This window comes from Rhinoraja longicauda, chromosome 17, assembly GCF_053455715.1.
Source record: "Rhinoraja longicauda isolate Sanriku21f chromosome 17, sRhiLon1.1, whole genome shotgun sequence".
Classification (NCBI taxonomy): Eukaryota; Metazoa; Chordata; class Chondrichthyes; order Rajiformes; family Arhynchobatidae; genus Rhinoraja; species Rhinoraja longicauda.
Window position 1 is genome coordinate 16,267,053 of NC_135969.1, and position 17,266 is coordinate 16,284,318.

General features: G+C 47.4%; 1 protein-coding gene across 5 annotated transcripts in view; it reads left to right on the forward strand.

The window, feature by feature from the left end:
• Positions 1-17,018, forward strand: part of sema3b (sema domain, immunoglobulin domain (Ig), short basic domain, secreted, (semaphorin) 3B) — a 143,143-nt gene extending 126,125 nt beyond the window's left edge. For 4 of the 5 annotated variants that reach the window (XM_078414215.1, XM_078414213.1, XM_078414212.1 and 1 more), the window contains 7 exons: positions 2,114-2,333; positions 3,847-3,938; positions 6,041-6,082; positions 9,037-9,194; positions 10,376-10,431; positions 11,428-11,567; positions 16,077-17,018. In XM_078414215.1, coding sequence (XP_078270341.1) covers positions 2,114-2,333; positions 3,847-3,938; positions 6,041-6,082; positions 9,037-9,194; positions 10,376-10,431; positions 11,428-11,567; positions 16,077-16,529 — 1,161 coding nt within the window. In that variant the 3' untranslated portion in view covers positions 16,530-17,018. The remainder of the gene's footprint in view (positions 1-2,113; positions 2,334-3,846; positions 3,939-6,040; positions 6,083-9,036; positions 9,195-10,375; positions 10,432-11,427; positions 11,568-16,076) is intronic. The other variant, XM_078414216.1, reaches the window with a different exon arrangement.
• Positions 17,019-17,266: the final 248 nt, after the last annotated feature.

Genomic DNA, 17,266 nt, shown 5'->3' on the forward strand with positions numbered 1-17,266 from the left:
GATCATTTTTCAATGTTCTATAGATTCAGGATCAGTTCCTGTGGATTGGAGGATAGCAAATGTTATCCCACTTTTTAAGAAAGGAGGGAGAGAGAAAACGGGTAATTATAGACCAGTTAGTCTGACATCAGTGGTGGGGAAGATGCTGGAGTCAATTATAAAAGACGAAATTGCTGAGCATTTGGATAGCAGTAACGGGATCATTCCGAGTCAGCATGGATTTACGAAGGGGAAATCATGCTTGACAAATCTACTGGAATTTTTTGAGGATGTAACTAGGAAAATTGACAAGGGAGAGTCAGTGGATGTGGTGTACCTCGACTTTCAGAAAGCCTTCGACAAGGTCCCACATAGGAGATTAGTGGTCAAAATTAGGGCACATGGTATTGGGGGTAGGGTACTGACATGGATAGAAAATTGGTTGACAAACAGAAAGCAAAGAGTGGGGATAAATGGGTCCCTTTCGGAATGGCAGGCAGTGACCAGTGGGGTACCGCAAGGTTCGGTGCTGGGACCCCAGCTATTTACGATATACATTAATGACTTAGACGAAGGGATTAAAAGTACCATTAGCAAATTTGCAGATGATACTAAGTTGGGGGGTAGTGTGAATTGTGAGGAAGATGCAATAAGGCTGCAGGGTGACTTGGACAGGTTGTGTGAGTGGGCGGATACATGGCAGATGCAGTTTAATGTAGATAAGTGTGAGGTTATTCACTTTGGAAGTAAGAATAGAAAGGCAGATTATTATCTGAATGGTGTCAAGTTAGGAGGAGGGGGAGTTCAACGAGATCTGGGTGTCCTAGTGCATCAGTCAATGAAAGGAAGCATGCAGGTACAGCAGGCAGTGAAGAAAGCCAATGGAATGTTGGCCTTCGTAACAAGAGGAGTTGAGTATAGGAGCAAAGAGGTCCTTCTACAGTTGTACCGGGTCCTGGTGAGACCGCACCTGGAGTACTGTGTGCAGTTTTGGTCTCCAAATTTGAGGAAGGATATTCTTGCTATGGAGGGCGTGCAGCGTAGGTTCACTAGGTTAATTCCCGGAATGGCGGGACTGTCGTATGTTGAAAGGCTGGAGCGATTGGGCTTGTATACACTGGAATTTAGAAGGATGAGGGGGGATCTTATTGAAACATATAAGATAATTAGGGGATTGGACACATTAGAGGCAGATAACATGTTCCCAATGTTGGGGGAGTCCAGAACAAGGGGCCACAGTTTAAGAATAAGGGGTAGGCCATTTAGAACGGAGATGAGGAAGAACTTTTTCAGTCAGAGGGTGGTGAAGGTGTGGAATTCTCTGCCTCAGAAGGCAGTGGAGGCCAGTTCGTTGGATGCTTTCAAGAGAGAGCTGGATAGAGCTCTTAAGGATAGCGGAGTGAGGAGGTATGGGGAGAAGGCAGGAACGGGGTACTGATTGAGAGTGATCAGCCATGATCGCATTGAATGGCGGTGCTGGCTCGAAGGGCTGAATGGCCTACTCCTGCACCTATTGAAAAAAAAACATTTCTGACCCACTAATTATACCCCTTCCGTGTCTCTAAAGCACCATGGACTGCTAGAAACGTAAATAAAACAAATATCAATGTAAATTAAATGTGCTGCCGCTTGATACCATGACTGTCGCTTGGACCTTGCTTGGAAGTTACATCTAGGGTTAAATGTAAGCAAAATAAGCTAAGAATTGCACAAAACCGAGGGATCGCCACCACCAACTACGGACAGTGGTGCAGCGGTAGAGTTGCTGCCTTACAGCGAATGCAGCGCTGGAGACGCAGGTTCGATCCTGACTACGGGTGCTGTACTAATAATAATAATGCATTACATTTGTATAGCGCTTTTCTAAAAACTGTACGGAGTTTGTATGTTCTCCCCGTGACCTGCGTGGGTTTTCTCCGAGATCTTCGGTTTCCTCCCACACTCCAAAGACGTACAGGTTTGTAAGTTAATTGGCTGGGCAAATGTAAAAATTGTCCCCAGTGGGTGTGTAACATTAGTGTTAATGTGCGGGAATCGCTGGGCGGTGCGGACCCGGTGGGCCGAAGGGCCTGTTTCTGCGCTGTATCTCTAAGGCTTTCTCACGGCCACTTGCATTGTTCCTTCTTCTTTGCAGTGTCCGAGCAAAACCTTTGGTGGTTTTCAGTCCACCAAGGAGTTTCCCGATGATGTGGTGTTATTTGCCCGTAATCACCCGCTGATGTACAACCCCATTCACCCCATCAACCACCGGCCAGTCCTGGTCAAGACCAACGTTGACTACAGCTTCACTCAGATCGTGGTGGACAGAGTGGATGCAGGAGATGGGCGTTACGACGTCATGTTTATTGGGACAGGTAACGTTTATTAACCGGTGAAGTGCCCATTGACCTTTCCTTTGTGCTAATTTCGCAGGCAGGTGGGAACAGTGTACTCTCGTGTAGATGGGACATGTTGGTCAGTGTGGGCAAGTTGGGCCTTTTTTCAACTCTGTGACTACATTCAAGCCACTGTGAGTTTTCTCATAAAATCATAAGAAGAAGGAGGAGGCTATAAGAACCCTTGTGCCGATACTAAGATTTATTAATGGCCATGGCTGATCATTGATACCATGTGGAGACAGGCCCTTCAACCCACCCAGTCCCTGCCAGCCAGCAATCATCTGTACATTAGTTCTATCCTACACACTAAGGGACAATTTACAGGTGCCAATTAACCTGCAAACTGGAGAAAACCCACACGTCACAGGGAGAACGTATAAACTCCGTACAGAAGCGCCCGTAGTCAGGATGGAACTGGGGTCTCTGGTGCTGTGAGGCAGCAGCTTTACCACTGCACCGCTGTGCTGATCTTCCTCTTAAGTACCATTTTCGTGCATTATACCTGTAAATCCCGATTTCCTTAACATCCAGGAATCTCATCATTTAAGGGTAGCAGTGTCTCAGCGGGTTCCAGAGACGTTTAGGTTCATTGGCCTCTGTAAAATTGCCCCCTAATGTGTGGGGAGTGGACGAGAAAATGGAATAACATCAAACTGGTGTGAATGGGGGGATCGATGGTCGGCGTGGGCTGGATGGGCTGAAGGGCCAGTTTCCATGCAGAGTCTAAACTAAACCAGTATCCGTTTAGTATAAACGCAGTGGTTCAGCTCAAAGACTGCACAGTGGCTTAGCGGTAGAGTTGCGGCCTTACAGCACCAGAGACCAGGGTTCGATCCTGACTATGGGTGCTGTCTGTAAGAAGTTTGCACATTCTCCCTGTGACCTCGTGGGTTTTCTCTGGGTGCTCCAGGTTCCTCACACACTCCAAAGACATGCAGGTTTGTGTGTTAATTGACTTAGAGTCATTGAGTTATACAGCGTGGAAACTAGCCCTTAAGCTAGACCAACATGTCCCATCTACACCAGCCCTACCTGCCTGTATTTGGCCCCTATCCCTCTAAATCTGTCCTATCCAGGTGCCTGTCTAAATAATTCTTAAATGTTGCGATAGTTAACCTGCCTCATTAACCTCCTCCAGCAGCTCAGTCCATGCACCCACCAAGCTTTGGGTAAGAAAGTTACTCGGGTTCTTATTAAATCCTCTGCCGTCACCTTAAACCTATGTCCTCTGGTTCTCTGCTTCTGTAAATTGCCCCTAGTGTAGGATAGTGCTAGTCTCGGGGCAGACTCCATGGGCCGAAGGACCCGTTTCCACGCTGAATGTCTAAAGTCTAAAGTTCTGGGAGGAGAATTCCTAAGGTTCATTTCACCCCTTCGTGGTCTATTGTTTTTTTTCTGCAACTGTAACCTTTGGTTCTAGATTGCTTTGCCTGAGGAACTGGGTCCATTGAGGTCTATAAGAACTTCCTTTTGCATTTTTAATTTATAGATGTTGGGACGGTGTTGAAAGTGATCTCGGTGCCAAAGGAAAGCTGGCAGAACATGGAAGAACTGGTCCTCGAAGAATTGCAAGTCTTCAAGGTGAGAGAAACAAGGAGAGAAACAGAACCTTTGGTTCGCCCCCCTCGTAGAAGGATGCAGAACAGTGGGAGGCCATTCAGCCCGTCTTGCCCATGCTGTCACATGGAATAGACTGCCCGTTCAGTCCCCACTTCCCTGCTCGCCCCTCCCATTTCTAGCCTTGCATATTTCCCCCCGTGCTAGTATTTATCCAATTCACTTCTGAAAGTCTCTTTGCAATCTGCTCCACTGCCCTTCCAGACTCTGCGTTCCTGATTCCTGCAGTTCAATGTATAATAAATATCTTCTCATTTTGCCCCTGGTTCTGTTTCCTGGTGCTATTAATCTGCATCCTTCAGTTACCCACTTCTCTACCACTGGAAGCAGTTTCTCGTTGGTACGAACAAACCCCCTTCACCATTTTAAGAATTTAAAAATTCTATCATTTTATTTTAACTTGCAATTACCTTTCATTTTTAAAATAAATCTGGATGGTTGTCTTTACAAACATTCAACCCATTTATCAGTTTTGTCAAACAGCCCAACCTTGGTGTGGCTTAAGCAGGTGTCAAAGTACTTTTTTCTAACATTACTCACACAACAATTTATTTAGGTCCTGTCACACATGACACTAATTTATGTCCAGAAAGATTTACACTGCGCAGATTGGTATTAAATCCCCAATGTTTCCGTGGCCATCTCTCGATGCACCTTTCACACAGGATGTCACTTAACTTAGTTTGGAGATACAGCGTGGTAACAGGCCCACCGAGTCCGCGCCGCCCATTGATCACCCGTTGACACTATGTTCCATGTTATCCCACTTCCTCATCTACACCCTGTACACTAGCGAACAATTTTCAGAGGGCCAGTTAACCTACAAACCCGCACGTCTTTGGGATGTGGGAGGAAGCCCACGCGGTCATCGGGAGTATTTGCAAGCTCCGCGCAGAGAGCGCCTGAGGTCAGGATCAAACCCAGGTCTCTCGCGCGGTGAGACAGCAGCTCTTCCAGCTGCACCACTGTGAACTCCGAGCCGGAATATCCATCCTACGTTCTGCACAAGTGGAGCGTCCAAAGTTGGGATTTATTATAGGAGGAAGTGCTGGAATAATTGATTGTGACATTAGCGGGCGGATTGCAGTGTGAAGCCTGACTCAAGTTCACATGGAGTGTAAGGGAGTTTTTATTTTTCAGATTTAGAGATACAGTGCGGAAACAGGCCCTTCGGCCCACCAAGTCCGCGCCGCCCAGCGATCCCCGCACATTAACACTATCCTACACACACTGGGGACAATTTTTTAAACATTTTACCCAGTCAATTAACCTACATACCTGTACGTCTTTGGGGTGTGGGAGGAAACCGAAGATCTCGGAGAAAACCCACGCAGGTCACGGGGAGAACGTACAAACTCCGTACAGACGGCGCTCGTAGTCAGGATCGAACCTGAGTCTCCGGCGCTGCATTCGCTGTAAGGCAGCAACTCTACCGCTGCGCTACCGTGCGGCCTGAAGCCAAAGCATCTCGTTCAAAGTGTTTGTGTAGGAGCGACATGTTGCTGCCGGTATATTAACCCAACATGAAAAAAACCCAGAAATACAGAAAGAACAGCCAATAAAGCACACTCTGTGGGAAAAATAAACCAATTATGTTCTGGATCAATGGTCCTTCCTCAAAACTGTGGTCCCTGTGCTGAAACGTTAATGGTTTCGCTTGCCACAGAATAGCTGAATTATTCCAGCAATTCACTTTTTTCGTCTAGTTTAGTGATACAGAGTGGAACAGTCTCTTCGCCCCACCGAGTCCACGCCAACCATTCGATCACCCGTTCACACCAGTTCTATGTTATCCCACTTTCACATCCACGCCCTACACCCGAGGGAACAATTTTCAGAGGCCAATTAACCTACAAACCTGTACGTCTTTGTAGTGGAAGGAAACCGAAGCATCCGGAGAAAACCCACATGGTCACAAAGTGAACGTACAAACTCCACACGGACAGCACTCGAAGTTGGGATTGAACTCGGGCTCTGGCGCTGTGAGGCAGCAACTCTACCACTGCCCTTCTGTGCCACCCACTTATCTTCCCTTCCACTAAACAAACCTGTCTGCCTTATTTCAGGACTCTGCACCCATTACCAGTATGAAACTCTCGTCAAAAAGGGTGAGTACATAATCTCGCAGGACTTTTTATTTTAAGTATCCAACTTTTCCATAGCATAGCTTTAAGGTGAGAGGGGCATATTTTAAAGGAGACGTGCGGGGTAACCTTTATTGCACAGAGTGGTGACTGCCTGGAACACGTTGCTGAGGATAGTGGCATTTAAGGGGCTATTAGATAGGCACATGAAAAATGAATTGCAGGTAAAAGAGGGATATGGATGACGTGCAGGTATATAAGAGTTGGTCTTGGTTTCATGTTTGGCACAGACATTGGGGGCCGAAGGGCCTGCTCCTGTGCTGTACAGTTCTATGTAGATACAAGGAACTGCAAATGCTTTAGACTTTAGAAATACAGCGCAGAAACAGGCCCTTCAGCCCATCGAGTCCACACCGACCAGCGATCACCCACTACACTGGCACTATCCTGCAAACTAGGGACAATTTTACCGAAGCCAATTAATCTCCAAAACTGTATGTCTTTGGAGTGTGGGAGGAAACCAGAGCATCTGGAGAAAACCCATCCGGGCTCAGGAAGAACAGACAAACTCTGGGGAAAAACCCTTTGGCATCCTCTTACCACGGGGTGCAGGGGAGCTTTGTTTAATGGGGGAATCTGATCCCCTTTCTCCAGGTAGACAATCAGCTTTCCATCTTTGGTCAACACAATGTACCGTAAATGTGCATGCACTGCTAATTGTGCTGACTATAGATCATTAATATGAGATCCCAAGTACCTGAACAATGGACACGAGGCTCCAAATTTCAAGGAGATTAGCAATTTGTTTGGGTTTTTACTTGGATCTTGAAAATGAAATAATCAGTAATTAAGAAATACAAGGCGTGGAATGTGTAAAAGGAATTTTTAGCAGCATCAGTGAATTAGGTAAATCAATTTGTGGGATAAATGATAATTACTTTGGTTGTGTTTAAATATGTTTTCCATAATATTGAGAAGGCTCAATATTTACAAGGCACTCTATAGCAAAAGTGATGATTATTTTGTCGTGTTGTATCAGAATAGTGGCGTATCTCCCAAGCCCTTAAAGTCAGTTAATCCTAGAAACATAGAAACATAGAAAAAGAGGTGCAGGAGTAGGCCATTCGGCCCTTCGAGCCAGCACCACCAATCAATGTGATCATGGCTGATCATTCTCAATCACTACCCTGTTCCTGCCTTCTTCCCATACCCCCTGACTCCGCTATCCTTACGAGCTCTAACTAGCTCTCTCTTGAAAGCATCCAGAGAATTGGCCTCCACTGCCTTCTGAGGCAGAGAATTCCACAGATTTACAACTCTCTGACTGAAAAGGTTTTTCCTCATCTCAGTTCTAAATGGCCTACCCCTTATTCTTAAACTGTGGTCCCTGGTTCTGGACTCCCCCAACATTGGGAACATGCTTCCTGCCTCTAACGTGTCCAACCCCTTAATAATCTTATATGTCAAGATCTGACATTTTTCTCTGGTAAAAATAATTTACAAATGCAACTATAACACACCAAAGAAATTTCAACACAGTGAGTTTTTGTTAAAAAGATAAAATGAAAATGATGCTTATAAATATATTAGTCAGGAAAAGTTAATCTCTAACATTGAAAGGGAATGCAGTGACTGCTGCAGTTGTAGCCCCATCTGTTGGACAGTTTGGTTCCGTCTATTAATGTAAATAGGTGTAGGAAGGAACTGCAGATGCTGGTTTAAACCGAAGATAGACAGAAGAAGCTGGAGTAACTCAGCGGGACAGGCAGCATCTCTGGAAAGAGGGAATAGGACTGTGAAAAAAATGGAGAGAAATTGCCCAAGTTTCCGTCCGTTAACATTACTAATGATTCTGTTAGCAGCTTCTTGTAACGTTCCAATATTGTGATGGACTTTAACTACAACAGATCAGAATGACATGGGCAAGAAGGAACTGCAGATGCTGGTTTAAACCGAAGATAGACACAAAAAGCTGGTGTAACTCAGCGGGTCAGGCAGCAACTCTGGAGAGAAGGAATGGGTGACGTTTCGGGTCGAGACGTCTGAAGAAGGGTCTCGGCCCGAAACATCACCCATTCCTTCTCTCCAGAGATGCTGCCTGTCCCGCTGAGTTACTCCAGTTTTTTGTGTCTATCTTCAGAGTGAAATGGGTGACTGGAACATCAGCCCTCACCACAACATGGGCAGCAGAGTGGAGCAGCTGGAGGAGCTGCTGCTTCACACCAGAGACCCAGGTTCGATCCTGACCTCGGGAGCTGTCTGTGTGGAGTTTGCACGTTCTCCCTGTGACCGCGTCCGTTTCCTCCAGGTGCTTTCGTTTCCCCCCCTTATGCCAAAGACACGTGGGTTTGTAGGTTAACAGACCTCTGTAAGATTGCCCTTAGTGGCATGGATCGGTGGCTCAAAGGGGGCTGATTCCATGCTGTATTTTTCAATCAATCAAGATTAGAAATGGTTGAAAATCATATTCATTTGACTTCAGGTTTCGAGTTTAAAGATACAGGCCCTTCAGCCCACCGAGTCCATGCCAACCACCGATCATCCGTACACTAGTTCAAACCTACACACTAGGGGCAATTTGCAGAAGCCAATTAACCTACAAACCAGCATGTCTTTGGAATGTGGGTGGAAACCAGATCACCCGGATAAAACCCACGTGGTCACGGGGAGAAGATACAAACTCCGTACAGACAGCACCGTAGTCAGGATCAAACCCGGATCTCTGGTGCTGTAAGGCAGCAACACTGTCACAGCGGTAGAGTTACACAGCAAATATATAGCTGCTATGTTATACAGCGGCATCAATCTACAGCGCAACAATAGCCAAAAGCAGCCGAAGGAACTTTGCAGCAATGGTTTGATCTGCTGGTGGTTATTTTAATCCATGAGAATGTTTTGAGAGGATGTGAACCGCGGGTGTTTGTAACCCTGTCGCTAATCTCCGCAGATGTGCGGCTTTGTTCTCTTGCCTTCAACAGCAACAGCTGTATATTGGCTCGGACTCGGCAATCTCGCAGCTGCCTCTGCAGCGATGCAGCATCTACGGGAAGGCCTGCGCCGAATGCTGCCTGGCCCGCGATCCCTACTGCGCCTGGGACGGGAACGCCTGCACCAGATACCTGTCGAACACCAAGAGGTAACCCCAGCATGCATGGAAAATGGCCCGCAACCGCCACCAGGATCAGGCCGCATCTGTGGAAAGAGAAGCAGGGTGGCACGGCGGTGGAGTTGCTGCCTCACAGCGCCACATCCCAACAACAGGGGATTTGATTTGATTGGCGGCACAGTGGCGCAGCAGGTAGAGCTGCTGCCTCACAGCACCAGAGGCCCCGGTTGGATCCTGACCTCGGGTGCTGCCTGTGTGGAGTTTGCACGTTCTCCCTGTGACCGCTTCAGTTTCCTCCCACATCCTGGAGACGTGCTGGTTTGTAGGTTAATTGGCCATGTTGTGTAGGGAATGGATAAGAGAGTGGGACAACATAGAACCAGTGTGAACGGGAGATCGGAGGTCAGTGTAGACTTGGTGGGCCAAAGGGCCTGTTTCCACGCTGTATCTCTAAAACCAAAACTAAAGGAAAGTGAGGTGACTGTTCTCAAGGCAAGTCCAGCAGTCGGTATTGTCACAGCAAGATTGTCACAAAATAAATGTTCAACCTTGAGTGAGTGAGTGGGGAGGCACAGTGGCAATGGTGGAGCTACTGCCTCACAACGCCAGAGACCCGGGTTCCATCCTGACCACGGGTGCTGTCTGTGTGGAATTTGTACATTCTCCCTGTGACCGTGTGGGTTTTCCCTGGGTGCTCCGGTTTCCTCCCACAGTCTAAAGACGTACAAGTTTGTCAGATGGTTTGTATCCTATCCTGGTGTGTAGGATGGTGCCAGTGTACGGGGTGATCGCTGGCCTGCGCGGATTCAGTGCGCTGAAGGGCTTGTTTCCGTGCTGTATCTTTAAAGTCTAAAGTGAATGGGCGAAGCTCTGATCTGGATTTGGAGGACTCCTGAGCTCTCATTAGCGCCATAGACCACAAAACATCATCTTGTCCCGAGTGTGGCTTGAATTACTGACTGATTTCATGCGTGATTTTCCGAGTCCATCGCTCACGCACCTGGATTGTGATTTCAGGCCTTGAAACAAGGTTCAAACTCACAAACCATTGGCCCAGAGGCAAAGGGCGTTACGGGCGGCGTGCATCGTGAACCCGCGTCTCGGGCGCTGTGAGGCAGCAGCTCTACCAGCTGCGACACCGTGCTACTTAAAGACACACTTAAAGGGTTTTCTGTAGGACAAGCTGATTGCATGTTTGTATCTCTTTGCAGGAGGTTCCGGCGTCAGGATGTGAGGAACGGAGATCCTAACACTTTGTGTTCGGGAGGTACGTCTATCTGGAGTTCACCGTGTCCATTTACTGTGGGATTATGCCTTACCTCATGTAAAAGAGTATTTGATGGCCCTACTGACCTGAGGAGCGTTTGATGGCTTTGGGCTGTGCTCGCTGGAGTTTAGAAGGACGAGGGGAGAAGCTCATTAAATATCTAGCCAATAATGAAAGGCCGGGATAGAGTAGTGTTTAGTTTATTATCACACGTTCCAAGGTACAGTGAAAAGCTTTTGTTGCGTGCTAACCAGTCAGCGGAAAGGCAATACATGGTTACGATCAAGACATCCACAGTGTACAGATACACGATAAAGGGAATAACGTGAATATCATTATAAAGGATGTTACCGATAGTGGGAGAGACTAGGACATGAGAGCACTGCCTCAGAATCAAAGGATGCACCTTCAGAATGGAGATGAGGAGGGATTTATTTGGCCAGAGGGTGGCGAATCTGTGGAATTCATTACCACAGATGGTGGTTGAGGCCAAGTCATTGGGTATTTTTCAAGTGGAGATTGATAGGTTCTTGATTTAGTAAGGGTGTCAAAGGTTAGGGGGAGAAGGCAGGAGAATGTGATTGAGAGGGAAAAATAGCTCAGCCTTGAATGAAGGGTAGAGCATACGCGATGGGTCTTTCCTATGCCGTAGTGTTCGATGTTCTATATTTCTGATATCTAGTCCTATTGTAGTCACCACCAGAGGTCAAAGAACTTGGGTGGCAATGTTGGCTTTGCCAGCGATGCTCAAATTCTAAGATTGTAGTTGTGTGGGGAGGAACTGCAGATGATGGTTTAAACCGAAGAGAGACACAAAAAGCTGGAGTAACCCAGCGGATGAGACGGCATCTCTAGAGAAAAGGAACAGGTAACGTTTCGGGTCGAGACCCTTCTTCAGACTGGGCAGTCCCCAAACGTCACCTATTCCTTTTCTAAGATTGGGGGTAAGGTGCTTTTTGATTCCAGCGTATTAACCCCGGACAATTACTTTTACAGATCGCCATCGGCACAGGGTCACGGAAAAGAAGTTGTACGGCGTGGAAGGCAGCAGTTCATTCCTGGAGTGTACCCCCAAATCCCTGCAGGCCCAGGTCACCTGGACCTTCCAGAAACGCCCCAACGCTCCCAAGGACAAGGTGGGAAAATATTCCTGGGATATTAATCAGGAGAGGTGTACGAGAATGATCCCGGGGACGATTGGGTTAACAGGTGGAGCATTTGATGGCTCTGGGCCTGTGCTCGCTGCAGTTTAGAAGGATGAGGGGGCGATTTCAATGCAATTTACTGAATAATGAAAAGCCTGGATAGAGTGGATGTGGAGAGGATCTATCCATCAGTGGGAGAGTCTAGGTCCAGAGGGCATAGCCTCAGAACAGCATTATCTAACATTTATTTTGTCTTTTTTATCTCTGGCCCTTGCCTGCCTACCTGCATATCAAACCCTCCCCTCATCGGTATCCACCTATCACTTGCCAAGCTTTGACCCACCCCTACCTCCCTTCCAGCTTTCTCCCCCCCCCCCCGCCCCCCCCACATTGAGTCTGAAGAATGATCTCAACCCAAAACGTCGCGTATCTACGTTCTCCAGAGACGCTGCCTGATCCGCTGAGTTACTCCAGCATTTTGTGTCTTGTTTTGTAAACCAGCATCTTCAGTTCATTCTATCTCTACGGGAGGGAAAGATAGGTCAGCCATGATTGAATGGCGGGGTAGACTTGATGGGCCGAATGGCCTAATTCTGCCCCAATAACTTATGAACTTATGAATCTATGTTATTAGGTCAGATTGCTTGACTGTAGTTTAGTAAAAGCAGTTACCTTTTCTTGACATTATCTGCTTAGCAACATCTCCAGTTCTGCTGGACAATTCCTGCCCATTGTACAACAAATTGAATTGGAATCGATTACGGCCCTACCATAGAATAACGTGGGGAGGCCACTCAGCCCATTCTACCCGTGCTATCTCTTTAAAAGTGCAATCCCAGTCAGTTCCACTCCATTGCTTTTGCCTCACAGCCCCGTGGCTTTCTGCTTTTATAGTATTTCTGTTTTAGAAATGTATTATTGCTTCCACCACCTTTTCACACAGTCCGTTCCAAATCGTAAGAATTAGTGTTGCGGGCTTTGTTGTAAAAGCCCTGTTGCTTTGGAGTTTTTGCCCAATTATCATCCAGCTGCAAACTCTAGTTGCAGATCCAGCTGCCAGAGGGAACGGTTTCTCCGTACGCCTTTTATAGGTTTTTAATCTTGCTCTGAGCAGAATCAGCCAGCTCCTCCAGTGTAATTCAAGCTCGTGTCCCTTATGATTCAAGCTGGGGATTAGTTATGGAGAAGCTGAGGGTCACGGGCCTTTGCTAACAGCTGCGATCTTCATGAGATTCGAGGAGAAAAAATGTTTTCTCCGCTTTTCGAAGAGAACTGCCTCCCAAGAGAACTGTTGGAGCTTCCATACAGTGAGCCATCCTATCACCAACTGAACAGCAGTCCTGAGCTACCATCTACCTCATCGAACACCCTTGGACTATCTTGATTAGGACCTTTCTGGACTTGATTTTGCACTTAACGTTATTCCCTTCATTACCTGTGCACAGTGGACAGCCTGATTGTAATCATGTAAAGATTATAACAACTGGATAGCACGCAACAAAAATGCTTTTCACTGTACCTCGGTACACGTGACAATCAACTCAACTAAACCAAACTCAACTAAACCATCCAAACTAAACCAAAGCAAGCTAAACTAAAGTAAACTAAACTAAACTATACCCCTCTTACTGAAACTACAAGCTTTGGTCTGGTTTAAAGACTATAATCCTGCCAGCCTAGTTCCTTGATTTCTGGCCCCACTGCACAAGGCTTCCTGATGGGAGAACAGGATGAGTGAAGGGAACCATATGTACAAATTGTAATTGCTCTCTTCATACAGCTGTGTACACATACGTGTGGACATGTGCACTGTGCCTTGTGAAAGTATTCTCCCTTCAACCGTTTTTTGCAGATGTTTTAGTTTCATGATTTAGCTTCAGAGTTTTAGAGATTAGGCATGGAAACAGACCTTTCGGCCCACCGAGTGCGCGCTGACCTACAATAACCCGTACTCTAGTTCTGTCCTACACACTGGGGACAATTTACAGAAGCCAATTGGCCTACAAACCTGCACATCAGTCTAAAACTCAGAGGAATAGATAGAGTAAATGCACAGTGTCTTTTGTCCAGAGTAGGGGAATCGAGAACCAGAGGACATAGGTTTAAGTTGAGGGTGGGGGGGAGATTTAATAGGAAGCTGAGGGGCAACTTTTTTACACAAAGGGTGGTGGGTGTATGGAGCGAGGTGCCGGAGGAGGCAGTTGAGACAGGTATCATTGCAAAGTTTAAGAAACATATAGACAATAGGTGCAGGAGGAGGCCATTCGGCCCTTTGAGCCAGCGCCACCATTCAATGTGATCATGGCTGATCATTCTCAATCAGTACCCCGTTCCTGCCTTCTCCCCATACCCCCTGACTCCGCTATTCTTAAGAGCTCTATCTAGCTCTCCCTTGAATGCATTCAGAGAATTGGCCTCCACTGCCTTCTGAGGCAGAGAGTTCCACAGATTTACAACTCTCTGACTGAAAAAGTTTTTCCTCATCTCTGTTCTAAATGGCCTACCCTTAAACTGGACTCCCCCAACATTGGGAACATGCTTCCTGCCTCTAACTTGTCCAACCCCTTAATAATCTTATATGTTAAGATCCCCTCTCATCCTTCTAAATTCCAGTGTATACAAGAATTTAGACAGATCCATGGATAGGATAGGTTTAGAGAGTTATATGAGGCAAACACAGGTAAGTGGACTGGTGTAGAACGGGCATGTTGGTGGGCAATTTGAGCCGAAGGGCCTGTTTCCACACTGTGTGGCTCTATGACCACTTTCTAGTTTTGTTGAGTTTTAGTTTATTGGCACGTGTAGAGAGAAAATCTTTTGTTCATAAGTTCATAGGTGATAGGAGCAGAATTAGGCCATTCGGCACATTGTCCACTTCACCCTTCAATCATGGCTGATCTATCTTTCCCTCTCAGCCCCATTCTCCTGCCTTCTCCCCGTAACCCAACACCCGTACTAATCAAGAATCTATCTCTGCCTTAAAAATACCCATTGATGGTCTCCACAGCCTTCTGTGGCAATGAATTCCACAGATTTACCACCCTCTGACTAAAGATATTCCTCCTCATCTCCTTCCAAATGAATGTCCTTTTATTCTGAGGCTGTGACCTCTAGTCCTAGACTCTCCCACTAGTGGAAACATCCTCTCCAAATTCACTCTATCCAGGCTCACTATTCTGTAAGTTTCAATGAGGCCCCCCTTCATCCTCAGTCACGGTAGTGCAATGGTAGAGTTGCTGCCTCACAGCGAATGCAGCGCCGGAGACCCGGGTTCAATCCCGACTAAGGGTGCTGTCTGTACGGAGTTTGTACGTTCTCCCCGTGACCTGCGTTGGTTTTCTCCGAGATCTTCGTTTTTCTCCCACACTCCAAAGACGTACAGGTTTGTAGGTTAATTGGCTTGGTAAATGTAAAAAATGTCCCTAGTGGGTGTAGGATGATGTTAATGTGCGGGGATCGCTGGTCGATGCGGACCCGGTGGGCTGAAGGGCCTGTTTCCGCGCTGCATCTCTAAACTAAATTAAAAATCCTGCTGAACTCCAGCAAGTACAGGCACAGTGCCGTCAGATGCTCATCATGTTGTATGCTATACAGTCAGTGGAAAGACTGTACATGATTACAATCGAGCCATCCACATTGTACACGGGTCGAGACCTTCGATTTGAACCAGCATCTGCAGTTATTTTCCTGCACATCCACAATGTACAGATACATTATAAAGGGAATAAAGTTTAGTGCAAAATAAAGTCCAGTAAGGTCCGATTAAAGACTGTCCGAGGATCTCCAATGAGGTAGCTAGTAGCCTAGGACCACTCTAGTTGATAATAGGATGGTTCAGTTGGCCAATAACAGCTGGGAAGAAACTCCCTGAATTTGGATGTTGGCTTTGTTGCTTATTAATCATATTTATTATAATTATAACGTTGGCTTTATAATTAGTCTAAAAACCTGTAAAAGTGGGTTGTTGACTAGGAGAGACAGTTGAACATAAGATCATAAGAGATAGGAGCAGAATTAGCCCATTCGGCCCATCAAGTCTACTCCGCCATTCAATCATGGCTGATCTATCTCTTCCTCTTAACCCCATTATCTTGCCTTCTCCCCATAACCCCTGACACCCGTACTAATCAAGAGGCTATCTACCTCTGCCGTAAATATATCCACTGACTTTGCCTCCACAGCCTTCTGTGGCAAAGAATTCCGCAGATTCACCTCCCTCTGACTAAAGAAATTCCTCATCTCTTTCCTAGAAGAACGTCCTTTAATTCTGAGGCTATGACCTCTAGTCCTAGACTCCTCACACTAGTGGAGGCATCATCTCCACATCCACTCTGTCAACGCCTTTCACTATTCTGTGTGCTTCAATGAGGTCCCCCCACCTCATTCTTCTAAACTCCAGCGAGTATGGGAACAGTGGCGCCGAACGCTCTGAGCCTTCCTTCGTGCCTGGTCTGTTGGAGGTGTTGACCTGTACTGACGTTGTGTGTTCCTCTCCCCCAGGTGCACTTGGACGGGCACGTGGTCCAGACCGAGCGCGGCCTGCTGCTCCGTAGCATCCAGCGCAAGAACGCCGGCACCTTTTTCTGCCACTCCATGGAGCACGACTTCACCCAGACCCTGATGCAGATCTCGCTGGAGGTGATCGGGCTGGAGCTAGCGGACGAGCTGCTGGGCAGGGAGGCGGCGGTGCCGCCGGCCAGCCACCCCAACCAGAAGGTGTGGTACCGCGACTTCCTGCAGCTGGTGGACCACCCCGGCATGAAGACGGTGGAGGAGATCTGCCAGCAGGCGTGGAGGCGGAGGCACAAGCAGCCCAAGCACAAGCGCGACTCCCTGCGCCCCTTGCAAGCCAAGTGGAAGCACCTCCAGGAGACGAGGAAGGGGAGGAACCGGCGCACCCACGAGCTGGCTTCCCGCGCCGAGCGGATGCCCCGCAGCGCCCTCGTGCAGTGACCTCGAGGGGGGGGCGACCGTGGAGACAATCCTGGGAGCGATGGCAAGGACTAAGGAGATGCCACGACCCCGTGCCTGGCACCGACCTTCTCTGCACAAGGTTTACATGGACCTCCTGAGTGAATTGACACTTCCCTCACTATTAAAACCACTATGACACTAACACCCATCACCTTATGTTCTAGTGTGTAGGAATTACATCTTATATTCAAGGCTACGGATAGCAATAATAAGTACTAGGGCTTGTTCGGATTGCCAGCGGTCTCCTGGGTCTTTGGAGACTCCTTCTGTCCCTGTGGGCTTCACGATAAATCCAGCTTGTCCTTGGGAGCATGTCTCCCTCTTTCCACATCTCTCATCCCAATGACCATCGCCTTCGAGGCTGCAGACGAACCGCTTTGGGGAATTTTTAATTCTTTTTATCGGCTGGACGAGAACTTTTAACCCTTTGCAGCTCACCTGATCCAAATTCTGCCACCGTTTTCAAGTTGCGAGGCGGAATTGTAAATGAACAGGGGGTGGGAGGGGGGTGGGGGGGGGAGAACTAACTATAGGAGGCCCCAGTAATCGAAATACCAATGTCTCTGGCTTTTCTTTCTTCTTGGGAACAGCCCAAATGCACAACACTCCAAGCGACAGATGGAATCGGCGGCATTTATGTATTATGAGGGCTGCAAAGGGTTAATTGAAGATCTGAAGAGGCCTCAAAATCGTTTCAGGGCCTCTGGACTGATTGT